Source organism: Rhamphochromis longiceps, linkage group LG20 (genome assembly GCF_057381845.1).
Source record: "Rhamphochromis longiceps isolate RC_006_pf linkage group LG20, R_longiceps_female_GT1.1, whole genome shotgun sequence".
NCBI classification, from domain to species: Eukaryota; Metazoa; Chordata; class Actinopteri; order Cichliformes; family Cichlidae; genus Rhamphochromis; species Rhamphochromis longiceps.
In genome coordinates this window covers 1,481,340-1,493,862 of record NC_140576.1, presented here as the reverse complement: position 1 = coordinate 1,493,862, position 12,523 = coordinate 1,481,340, and the positions used below count along the sequence as shown (strand labels likewise).

Here is a 12,523-nt window from a genome sequence, read left to right as displayed (position 1 = left end):
TTGTTTGTATCTGCTTTGAAAATCGAGCCGAGTGATAGCTTGTACTCGTCTAGTTATCATCCAAAAAAATGCTGCATTTTCATTTTACTGTTTTTTATAACTGGGGATTTTGTGCTGTAATAAATGAAAAAGGTTTTTATTTAAAAGTCATGAATACTTTCATTAAATAACTGAATATGTTATTTATGTAGTGGGAGTGAGCTTTTAGTAATGCACTTCAACTCAAACCAATGCAAAGTGAAAAGTTCAAAAAGACAAGAACAACAGTGCCGCTCATTGTCTGCTAAAATCGATGCCACTCCACTCTAAATAGAGCCGCCCGGCCCATCTCCTCAAGGTTAAAGAGTCTGTGCTTTGGGCTGAACTGCACAGGTCAGTGCACTGGCACAAACAACAAAGACCTTTCCTGGAGTGGTCTAGACAGGGCTTTCAGAGGGAGCAGCAAGGCATGAAGCACTGAGAAAGACTCTGCACACGCATGCTCACACTAAACAGCTCAGGCACCGATCGATTCTTTTACACCAAAACACACAAAGGCAGAAGAATGCAGGAATGCGATGTTTACTTTAGGTGCACATGCAAACTGTTTGAGTCTTTCTTATCATTCAGCCTTTAGAGATTTTTAACACACTGATCCTCCTCCTTTCACACCGAGCCACCCTGCAGGACTGCAGCCAGGGGCCTCTAACCTAGATTCAGCTCCCACTGCAGGATTCGATCAAAGTCACCTCCGTATTAGCTCTTAGCCGAGTGCTCATGAGAAATTTGCGGTGGTGAAACGCAGCTGGAGCTCAGGTTTTTGTTTGTTTGTGCTTGAAAGCGGGGCTGGGATGTTACCTTCTGTTCGTGGCTTAGCGACAGGCTCTGCAGCCGCGCTGTCATCAGTGCCAAACTTTGCTCAAAGGCGGCCACCAGGTTTGCCTGTTTAGAAAAGACGAGAGACAAAAACAACAATTTAGATTAAACTCAATTTTTCCATTTAAATTTCTCTATATCAGGACATCAACGTGTAGATGAACTGGTATTTATTTATTGGCCGATTCGACAGAGCATCGTTTAAAGCAGACATTACGCATAGAGGGACAGATTGAATGGATTTTGTCTGACCCTTTATCCCTGCATAAGAAGTGCTAAAAGGCTGAATGCGGCACAAAGGCTGAACAGGATGTCGTCTGTGCAAAATCCCCCTCCTCCCTAATCTCCTCACACACACCCAGTTTAGCCCAGAGGAGGGAGAGAAAATTACTTTCTATTCTCCTTTACAGAATTATTAACACAGTAAAATAATGGATTCAGCCCAGTCATTAATCCAGCACATAATCGTGCTGTGTGTCGCGCATCTGTTCTGCACATTCACTGCCCTCACATGAGAAGGTCAAACAATGTGAAAAAAAGGGGGGGTGTGCACACGCACTGATTGATGTCTCCTGCATGAAGCGGTGCATAATTCCTGCATTTTATTGCCGCAATCAGACGCATTGAAAATGCTGACTGGATAGTTATATTGAAACAAGGGAGGAGGAGGAGCGAGGCACATGTGTACGTGTGCGTAGTGAAGCTAAGTGGCTTTTTAGAGGGGAAGATTAGCATTACTTAGACTCAGCAAAGATAAGAAACATCCTGAAAGTGCAGAGAGATGATCTATGACCGACATGACACAGGTTCTCTCTCTGTTCGCTTTTCTATAAAGGGTCAATTACTTGAGTAGTGTGATATGCAAAAAGGAAGTCTTGCAATAAAAAAAAAAAAAAAGCTTAACATGCTTTGTGCAAAGCAGCATCGACAGAAAGTGCATACGTTTGACGTGAGCTGTGTCGTTAAGTTAGAAACCTTCTCCTGCGATGACTCCAGCTCTCTTCTCAGCTTGCGGATTTGCTGTGAATAAAAGCAGGAATGTTCCAATTATAAGACGGCCGAGGCCACTAAACCGGACATTATGCAAGTGAGTGGATGGTGCAGATGACGACTGACAGGCTTGTTCTCCCACAGACAACAAGGATGAGAGTGGATGGGAAAGGGGGAAAAAACCAGCTGAGTAGAAAGAGCTGGGCAGAAAACACTTACCTCTCCCTGGATCCTTTCCTCAGCCTTGGACAGCATAGGGGATAAGAGTAAAGATGTTAGCAAAGACACAGACGAGAGGAGTGGGGCCTAATAAGGTACAGGCTGCAGTTTCAAGTGTTTAAAGCGTGAAATAAGAGGAAAGCGTCATTGCACCAACATACATCCACACATACAGCATACGCTGAGCTGTAGCTACCTGAGTCTGCATGCTGCCCAAACTCACCGAAGAGTAGCTTGATGAGTTGGAGGCCAAGGAGAGTACAGAGCCATGAACTGAGCATAAATAAGAGTAACACACACACAAAGAAAAACAAATCCATTAGAGTTGAGATGAAGTCAAACAGATCCTACTTATCAGATGACAAAAACGTTCAGAAAAAAATCACCATCTTCATTCGACTCCCTGTCCCTGAAGGATCCGGAGCGAACCATTCCCATGCTGCGGGGACGTTCAGCCAGTGACACCGTGCTGCCCAGAGGCGATGCCCCGTACAGCTCCATAGAGGCATCGTGTGTCGGGATGCTGTTGGATCGAGTCATCCTCGGCGGGCCGCCCACCGGGCTCGGCACTGTTATAAGAAATAGAGTTACCAATGCTCTGCAATACACATCAAACAAATGTATGCGTGTCAGCATTTATCATTTGCCATCATAGTGTGTGTGCTTGTGTATCTACGCACCCATGCTGGTCTTTGAGGTTCGGGGCAGGGAGGTGGGTGACGACAGCAGTGGAAGAGCGAGCGAGTCGGTCATACTGAGAATAGTATGAGAGTGCCTCCTCTCTCCTTTCTCCTTCCCATCCTCCTCGATCTGGGAGGCACTGCTGAAACTACAGTTTAATGGACCAAGTCAGTGTTGGCAGTGGTAAAAGTCAGCTGAATATCTCGACGACCAAAACACACAAAATGCTCCTGGCAGGGCTCATTGAGAGGGAAATGAGCAGCAGGAATGATGTTTCATAGAGCTGTGGGCAAGATCCACATAATCTGCCACACAAAGGGCATCTTATCAATCAATCTCTGTGTTTGTGCGTGCAATTTTAACAAAAAACACACATTTAAAGTTTGTGTGTGGAACTACTTACCTTAAACCTTTCTTTGGCAGCGTGTTTCTGTCTCTCTGAGAGCTGTGGAGATTAAACAGTGTCATTAATTAATCACTAGTGCAGGGAGTTATTAGAGTCTCAAGCACAGACAGCAGGCACAAAGAAACGCAGTAAGACTGGAAGATGGGCAGCGTCAGCTAGTAATTATGACTTCAGTCAGTAGGGCTAGTACAACACTGATAACAGCCCTGCAGTAATAACAGCCCAGCAAGCCTCAGCATATCTCTCTCTGCTTTAGTGTGTGTCTGTGTGTGTGCACTGTTTGCTTTATTTGTTGGCTGAGTTTAAGAAAAACACATTTTCATCCTTCTCATTAAGAAAGGGGACAAATTATCAGGCAGACTTTAGGGCTCTAAATTTGTCATATTCAACATCGCATTCAGAACGATTCGTTTTAGAGCTAATGTTGTGTTGTTCTCATATCCACACAGGGCTCCTGCAGAGAGGGCTAGTTTAAAACTCATCATCACCATCAGCACTCATCATCCAGGATGATTAAGCAAGCATTGCTAAATATTTTCAATATTTTTAAGGATCTCCTCGTCATGTTGTTCTTGGTTTTTATAAATGCCCGTTGTCTGTATGACATCTACCTGGTTGCTCGATTCTGGGGGGAAACTGCAGATTATCAAAGCTCTTCCACATCCCTTCTGCTTTCCTGAGCAGTGAATAAAGTTGGTGCACTTCCTCAACTGACCAAAAGGTGGAGCTACTCGGTTGCCCTCTATTTAAACCCTGGGATAGACTCGGCTGAATATGCAGTGTGTGCAGCATTATGGATCGTATTTGAGTAGAACTGAACTGACCTGTCTGTGGGAGTCAGTGAGACTTTACTTCCGGGTGTCCAGCTAGAGGGCTGGCCGCTGTCATCGTGTCTATCTTTGACTCGGGACTCTAAGGTGGTGTAGCCTCTCGTCAAATTCTCCCCCCCTTTATACTCCTCTCTCTCCTGGGGCTCTGGGGCCAGGCTCATCTGAAGTGGCAGAGACTCCAAGCTACGATGCAGCCCAGACATCCGAGGGTAGAGCAGGGGAGAGGTTCTCCCTTCATTGCTTTCTACCCCGAGGGAAGTGACCTGCCTGGGACCCAAACCTATGCCAGAACTGGAAAAGCAGGCTGAAGAGTTCACATTTAGTACAGGGGCAGGGCTGGGGGTCAGGCAAGAACTAGTGGAGTTGCCTGCTGAACCAGAGAGGTCTTGAAGCTTAGAGTAAGGAGGAATCTTGGGAGGCAAAGTGTCCCGAACCTCAGTGTCCAGGCTGTTTGAGTTCAGCTTGTCAAGCTGAGCCATCGATGGAGGCTTTGCCAGGCTACGCACTCCAGACAACCTGAAGACAGAGAAAGACAATGTTGAAGCAAGTGTGTATTTTAGATGTGATCGTCTGTTTATGTGGAAATGGAAGCTAATGAGTTTTGATACCTGTGTGTGCTGGGAGATGGGAGATCCATGCCCTTGCTGCTGCTGGGGGGCCTCAGCCCTTGTACTTTCCCTCCGTTCTCTGATGGGGTCTGAGCAGGACTTCCCTTCATTGACCCTCCCCCACACTCAGAGTCAGAAACCACAGCTTTAGCTTTGGCTCTCTCCTTCTCCTTCTCTCTGTCTGTTTGATTGACAGGACTGGGGATGCCACGTCCTCCTGGTTTACTCAGTCCTGTTCCAGAACCGTGTCCAGAGCCCGGCTCTTTGAGCCTTGAGCCCTGTGATGCTGCGACGGAGGGTTTGATGAGTCCAGAGCCGGTGTCCATGGTGGTGCTCACCGGGCGAGCTGAGCTCGGCCGTGTTAAAGTCAGGGTGCTCGTTTTTGCGGGGCGGGGCAGAGAGCGGTACTGCAGAGACGTTCTGGCATTTGGAGACAGGAAACCACTCTGATCGCTGCTCGAAACATCGAGACTTGTCTTTCGTCCTCCACCACCAGCACCTGGCTTCACAGGGATACCTGACGTTTTGGGAATTTTCCCTACAGTTGCAGAACCGCTGGGTATGCCGCTGCTAACTGCACTTGTTACACTGGGCGGACTTGAGTTGTTTGTGCTATTACTGGTAGCTGCTGCTGGTTTCTTGAAGCCAAAGTTTCCACCAGTGGAGGGCCTGACCAGGCCGGATGGAGGTTTACGCTGCTCAGCAGCTCCGGTGCCATTTCGATGGTCTTTACCAGCATCAGAGGAGGAGCGCTGAAGACTTGAAGTCTTCACTGCTAAACGGGACTTATCCATGGGCTTCCCATCAGACTTCACGGTACCTAAAGCAGAAAAGAAAAAACCCTGATGAGCAGCTTGAACAGAGTTAAGTAGTGTGAAATGATGACTGAAACTAAGCACGCCACATTAGGAGACAATATCTTATCTACACACCTACGATGTCTGACTGTCAGCTGATAAAAATAAATCCCTGTCTGAGCAAGGAGACAGTTTGTAGACCAGACTCACAGCCAGCTTAACCCTCACATGTGCTGTTATCAGGCAGTTACTCCTCTTTTCCATCCTGATGAACTGAAAAAGTTTCCTTCTTCCAGCAAGTTTTTTAAGCTTTCCAGTCAGTGAACAGTGACGTCACAGCTGTAGAGTGGCAAAATGAACACGTGCAGCATGGTTGTTCACGTTCATGAAGCATGTCTGCAGGCACTAAACTGCATCAAACAGCCAACACGACTGAATTTCCCCCATGTTGGAGGCTCACTGGGGAAAGGTGAGGCAACTTAGTGAAACAGGGTCCCCCATTTGAACACGTCCCAGTTGGCAAATTAAACGGACTTGTTTGGAAGTTATTAAGAGAATAAAAGTCTATTACACATGTGCACTGCATGCACCACCCACACAAGTCCGCACTACCAACACTCTCTTAATGTGCATCTGATGGGAGTAGTTATGTGAGGTTTATATACAAGGCATTAACAGAGTCAAAGAACCGCTGTTGAATGAGACCTACCGGCATGCTGCCTGGGGACATCTGGAGACACTTAAGAGTATTTATAAACCCGCAAAAGAGACAGACACACACACACACACACACACACACACACACACACTTGCAGTTCTTAGTGATTGGATCTCGCAGAAAGCACTGGGTTATTTCATATAAGTGAAAATTGGGTTTACATGTCAAATCAAAAGCTCAATCCTTTGTGTCACCGCATCGTAGCCTGTTCCATGAACTCAGGCAATTGTATTAATTGTGACACAAATGAAGCCTGATTTACCGACACAGGCTTGTAGAGACAGTGAAGCTCACGGCTTCACACGGTAAGCGCGTAGGAGAGGTGATGAATCACTGCGTTTCTCAGCACAAGAGGCCAACATGTCTGAAGATATGGAGATGTGAGCACAACGCTCAAATTCAGAGCGACTGGCAGACAGAGAAACCTTTTTCAATAAATCATCAAAAACTGGCTTCTCTGGCTCTTAAAGGAAAGTGGCTCACGTGTAAATGCTCCTCCTTCTGCTGAATGCCACTTTGGTAAAGGGGAAAGATTGTATCTATGCTGCGCTCGCTACGTATGGAAACCCACCCTAATACTCTTATTTGTCAATAATACCAGTCTCCCGGGACTCACCACTTTTTTTTGCAAGACTTGAAAAATCTGCTGAAATCATCTCTCATCAGTCATAACACCGAGACCATGTGTGGCCACGTATATGTTGTTGTTAAGACACAGTATCAGTAGTTATTTGTGTGTGCGTAAGAGGCTGGCGAACGTTAGCTGTAGTTTGTCTCCTGTGACAGAGGGAAAAAGACATACAACCTGTCCACAGCTCAGCGATAACATAATGACGAACACTTGAAAATATGCAGTGTGCTCAGACTTTAAAAAAAATCATTTTGCTTACTGTGAGATCCTGGTACACCATAACTCACAAGGACAACAGAGAAGATGCCCTTTGTGAGCGAACCGAGGCTCCAGGGCTCCACTAATAAAGTCTTCATTTCTATATCAGTCATGCGGAGACAATTCACAACTTCATCTGTGAGCACTTCACAGTTTCAACGCACCGTCTTATTTTTAGAGATGACACAGTAAAGGAGATGTTTACTTTCTGAGAAGTAGCTCCTGCAAAAGTGCAATATGAGAGAACGGGAGCGAACAGAGCACATGTGATATGACGTCAGTTTTATGGATAACACGGGTAGGTCACTGACAAATTAGACCCTCTCTGAACTATTTGCTTACAACTGTCTCATACAAATAATCAGCAGCTGAAATGACACTTAAAATGATCTTTAGCTGCTGTTTTATCTTCTGCACTTACTAAAAGTATGGTCTGTGCTGTACACAGACACATGGAGGAGACAGAGATAGTATGGAAGTGCATCACACTGCTCATCCCAACATGCTGTCGCTTCTTCAGAGTCACACACTCTGCGTCTCCTACAATTCCACAAAAATGCAGACGCATAACAAACGGGGCGCACACACCGTGACGCACAGCACCCTCCTAGCCTCAGCGATAGACTGCGCTCTGTGAAACTCTAAGAATGACTGCTTCTCATGTGACTAAACCCCGGAGCTTCTCCGCACACCGACAAGCAACAACAAACTTTTTTTTTCCAAATCTGTTTTTGTTCGACTTCACCGCCTGATTTATTACAGCCTCACACTCGGTGGCGCATCGAGCAGATAGCAGATTCATACTGCTGACATCGATAACAATAACAGCCTGGCACAAAGATCACAGGCGAGTTCAACACATCTGTCATTTCAACAGCTGGCAGTGCAAACGCACCACCGTTCCACAGAAACAGGACTGTTTACACAGACCCCTGGCTATCTGGACTGGCACATAACACCGCAACTAATATCCTGCTGTTTCGGTTGTCTATATGTGTGCAAGTCTGTGCGTGTGCATACATAAACAACACACAGATGGTGTGCCCAAAAGGCAGCTACACAATCCCTACCATTGTGCTCTTTCTGTGCGAGTGTGTGTTAAGTGTGATGGGTGACAGTCTTTAAGGCTGGCACAATCTCAGTCATGGCTGCACTCACAGCACACATTATTAGAAGCACACGCGCTCTTATAAAGGCCCTTATTTTAGCACTATAAATTATCTCTGTTCAACACAAAAATAACGCTTGGCTAGGAAGAAGCTATAGGAAGAAAAACACTGCTGGTCAGTGTGTGGTGTGTGTGTGTGTTAGTCACTGGCTGGCAGGCAGCAAGGGTGTGGGTGGTGATGGGTGTTTGATACATGGCACCACTTTCTAAAGGCCCGGAGGGTGGGCTGCAGCTGTGGATGAAAGTGTGTGACAGAAACAGAGTGTGTCTGTGACTGTGTGAGTGAGAGAAAGAAAGGACTATTTAAAGACAGCCTGAGAGACGTGTCAGGTTAAGAAACATTTCAAGTAAAACTATATGTTCTAGACATTTCACACACTGTATTTGTGTTTTGCCACTCACCTGCCACTTTCAGCCCAGTTTGAGAGGTGTGTGTGATTGGGGAAGTGACTCCCACAGGTGGGTTTCTTCCTTTCTTCAACACATTTCCTTGACCCAGGGTTTGAGGTTTTCTCAGCTCACCCTTCCCACCTTCCGGCCCCTCCCCTTGCGGCCGGGTTTTCTTCCATTTATTAGCGGATTCGGACTTGAGGCTTCCTGTATCGTAGATGCTGCTGCCCTGGCTCTTGCGGCTGGGTTTGTTATCATCGGAGTCCCAGGACAGGCCGCTCTCCACTAGAGATCTCTTCTCTGCATCTGTACGCATCTAGAGTAGAGAAGAGACAGACGCATGCTTTGAGACACTGCGTCAAAAAAAGTCTGGATAGCCAGCACGTGCAGTCTGACCAACAGAACACGTACACAGCAATTACTTTCCCTATCTAGCAGGTTTGAGTCATTTGCGCTGCCAATTTTACGCTTCTGAGGCTCATCTATGAGCGTTTTGATCGTCTGAAAGCTGGTTTGGAAAAGAAATATATATAAAAAACCCACATTTGCGTCATGTCACACTTTTAAATATGAAAAAAATAAGAGACAACAACATGGTTTTAAATGTAAAGACAGTAAAATGAAAAAATAGATCCCACAAAATAGAGTAAAGATGCCTCACAAGCTAAATCTATTCAGAAAACTGCACATGGATAATTGGCCCAATGCATGGCCTGTCGTGCTTTTTACATGTAACTGTCATGTTTCTGGTCTTCAGATATGTACCACGGCCCTGCAGCTTTCTAGCAGTCAGACTGGATATTAAACTCACACGGTTCTCTACCCTAAAGCCTGTGTAGTGTCCATTTGAGCCTATGTGTAAAGAACTGATGATAGAAAAATCTGCTGTGTGTGGAATCATATCAAGCTACACTTTCACATTTTAACTATTATATGCATTTTGGCAGTTGTTACATGTTTTTAGGTAGTTTTGGTGGACAATGTAACACATAACACACGCCTGGAGGCAACTGTTGTTATGATTTGGTGCTGTGTAATAAATATGAATAAAACTGAAGAGTAAGTTAAACATTAAACCCAAGTTGACACCAGTTTTAAAGAACCTTACTCCTTTACCTAGTCCTTCAGACTAAACCTCCTCTTGCAACTACTGTGAAAAATAGGCTTGGTACACTGGAGTGAAGGACCTCTTAGAAGGTGCATTACTGGTTGCAAAAAGGAGAAATGTGACGTTCAGACAGATCCACACACTTCGCCTCATCTTAAAGCCCTTTGAGCAGACAGTGCACAACTCCGTCAACCCAACGACATATGGATGTCTCGTCCCCTCCGTCTAAATCCTATTGTAAGCTCTGTTTAAAAACTTCAAAAGGAGAAGTGGACTGAGACGGCTGGAACAGAAACCGCTAAAAACAAAAACCCCAAAACATATCTACACAAAGAAAGTAGACAACACTGCATAACTATGAGAATGTCAAATGTCAAACTAAAGGACACGTGGAAATCAGGCCGTTGTAAAACCAAGGTCTATTGTGTGTGAAGGTTTATGACAACAGCACTTTTTACAGATTATTCTCCCGCTGCAGGAGGTCGCCAGTTGCACAACGGATTAGAAAGTGTGTTTCTGTGAGAGAGAGTGTGTTTGGGACATTGCACCTAATTCTCATGAGGACTCATGCTGAATTCCATTTTTTATTAAAACCAATAGACCCCATGGGCAGGTTTGCATGACACGAGGAGGAGCTCGGCCTGACTGTGTGTTGTATACACACACGTGTGTATCCTGTTTGAAAGACCTCGCTGATAAAACACTGTCATTTCCTCACACACATTCCTTGTTTATTGAAAGATGGGGTAGTGCGGGTGAGATACACATCTGGTCAGATAGCTGTGACCAAATGATTAACAGACAAACAGGCAGACAGTGAGGCAGACAGGAGCATGCACAAATACACAAAGGCATGAGGAAAAACTGCATTAACTTGAGGTCTTGTTCCAGGTTTTTCTACTACCTACATATAATACAGCCTAACTCTGCACAGTCTCTCTTTGTGCCCCCTTTCCTAGATTATCTTTCTCTACCGCCCCCATGCCTCTGCTCAGGATGTTATACAATATGTAGGAGGGAGATGAGGGATGGATTTGCCTTTGTCTTTAAGGAAATTAAAAACAACAGCAACAAACAAGGACAGGATGCAGTGATGGAGAGGAGACAGGGAGACAGAGAAATGGGACACAAAGACCAAGAGAAACGCATCAGCTGAGAATGCAGAGAAGGCACGGAGCATGTGCATTATACAATGTGGGGTGCATGACGATGGGTGATGGCTGGTTGCCATGGTAATGATGCCATGGGGTGTAATGGTTGCTATGACTCTTGCAATTAGGCGTGGAGGGAGGCGCCCCGGTTCTTCCGCCTCGCTGGCCCGGATGCAGGACTGCAGATGGCCCTGCTTGTATGTGTGTGTATGTGCAGATGGCTTCGCTTTAGACCTGTCCTACAGTATATGGGTAAAGACAAAGCCTCTGCTCTCAGCATCCCTGCACTTTGGTTGCTATGGTTACACTGATTCCCTCTGTCTCACTCGCTGTCTCGCTCCCTCTAAAAACCCACCACTTCAGTCACATAAACCACACTGCGGAGGTGTGACCTAAATCAGACACTCGGGGACACGGACACACACACACACACACACACACACACACACACACACACACACACACACACACACAGAGTTGGAACCCATATAGCTACAGATGGATCTTGACGAACTCAGCCAGGCTGTAAACAGGATTTTAAGCAGAGGTCATTGGTCCCAAATGCTTCCATCACCGCAATAAATTCTAAGGACTGCAGCAAACATACAGCATATAAATGCATAGCGTGAACAACCACGATCACTCACAACAGTTACTTCTACCTCCAAGCTGAATATACCACTGAACTAAGCCACAACTACAGAATCGGCTCGATCCAGTGGATTTAAAATCGTAGCTAGCAATGAGCATCTTACTATTTTAGCTCATAATTTGAGTACAATACTTAAAAGATTTTTAGAATACCTAAAATTATTACAGATTAGTACACTAGCTAGTTGTTGGTTAGCCTAAAAGAAAGGACACATTTAATAGGTTGTCTTTTTCCACCCAAACTGAATTTGACACTCCTCCACTAGTTGAACATGTTCCTAATGTATCTGAAAAATTCAGCTTTTAACAAGTGAGCACTTCTTAAGCTCAAACATTTCTGAAAATATACACATCTTCATATATATGTAATGAAAAGAGAGACGCCACGGAGCAGTGCAGTGAGTTTGCGGCAAACTTTGATTGCTGCAGATGTGACAGATATTATGGGCGTGTGCAGAATAACTAATCAGGCTTTGTCTGTGATGCCAGGGTCCTGCTGCCTGCGTGTGTGTGTGTGTGTGTGTGTGTGTGTGTCCTCTGTACACTGACAAAGTGTGTGCATTCAATACCTTTGTGGATTAACAGCTTAATCAATACTACTGTAATCAGTGCACGCACTTCTTATCCGTCTGTGTCAAACAGTTGCGCGTCTCTATTTTGTGTGTTTGTGTGTCACTCACCACAATGCTTGAGTTTCTGCGGGAGCCAATGGGAGTGGTAGGAAGAGAGTTGAGAGTGGGACTTGTGTTGAACTCTTCAGAGCTCAGGTTGTCTGAACCGTCACTCAGTCCACTGCTGATGGAGCTGCTCTCATCCCAACTAAAAGAGATCATGACAAGGAAAATATGTCAGCTAACATTAATGTGTAAAGTAATTCCCTTCTTAAATGCTTAAAATAAAAAGAGAAGAGGATCTGGATTTCCTAGCGTACAGCAACAGTAAACAAAAGTAATATAAAAACTGTTTTAAAGACAATATTTGCAGACACTTTGAAAATAGCTCCAGTAAAGGATTCAATAGTTTTTACATGAAATAACCGTATGAAGCCATATGTAATAAGAG

The 12,523-nt window shown here is 45.2% G+C and overlaps 1 protein-coding gene across 6 annotated transcripts in view; it reads right to left on the bottom strand.

Annotated features, from left to right (window-relative positions):
* Positions 1-12,523, bottom strand: part of nav1a (neuron navigator 1a) — an 83,402-nt gene that overhangs the window by 9,003 nt on the left and 61,876 nt on the right. For 3 of the 6 annotated variants that reach the window (XM_085393876.1, XM_085393881.1, XM_085393880.1), the window contains 11 exons: positions 12,142-12,280; positions 8,564-8,867; positions 4,590-5,409; positions 3,976-4,497; positions 3,149-3,190; positions 2,745-2,893; positions 2,451-2,633; positions 2,261-2,337; positions 2,065-2,088; positions 1,798-1,875; positions 838-921 (listed from right to left, as the gene is read on the bottom strand). In XM_085393876.1, the coding sequence (XP_085250002.1) occupies positions 838-921; positions 1,798-1,875; positions 2,065-2,088; positions 2,261-2,337; positions 2,451-2,633; positions 2,745-2,893; positions 3,149-3,190; positions 3,976-4,497; positions 4,590-5,409; positions 8,564-8,867; positions 12,142-12,280 (2,422 nt within the window). The remainder of the gene's footprint in view (positions 1-837; positions 922-1,797; positions 1,876-2,064; positions 2,089-2,260; positions 2,338-2,450; positions 2,634-2,744; positions 2,894-3,148; positions 3,191-3,975; positions 4,498-4,589; positions 5,410-8,563; positions 8,868-12,141; positions 12,281-12,523) is intronic. The other 3 variants (XM_085393878.1, XM_085393877.1, XM_085393879.1) reach the window with 3 other exon arrangements.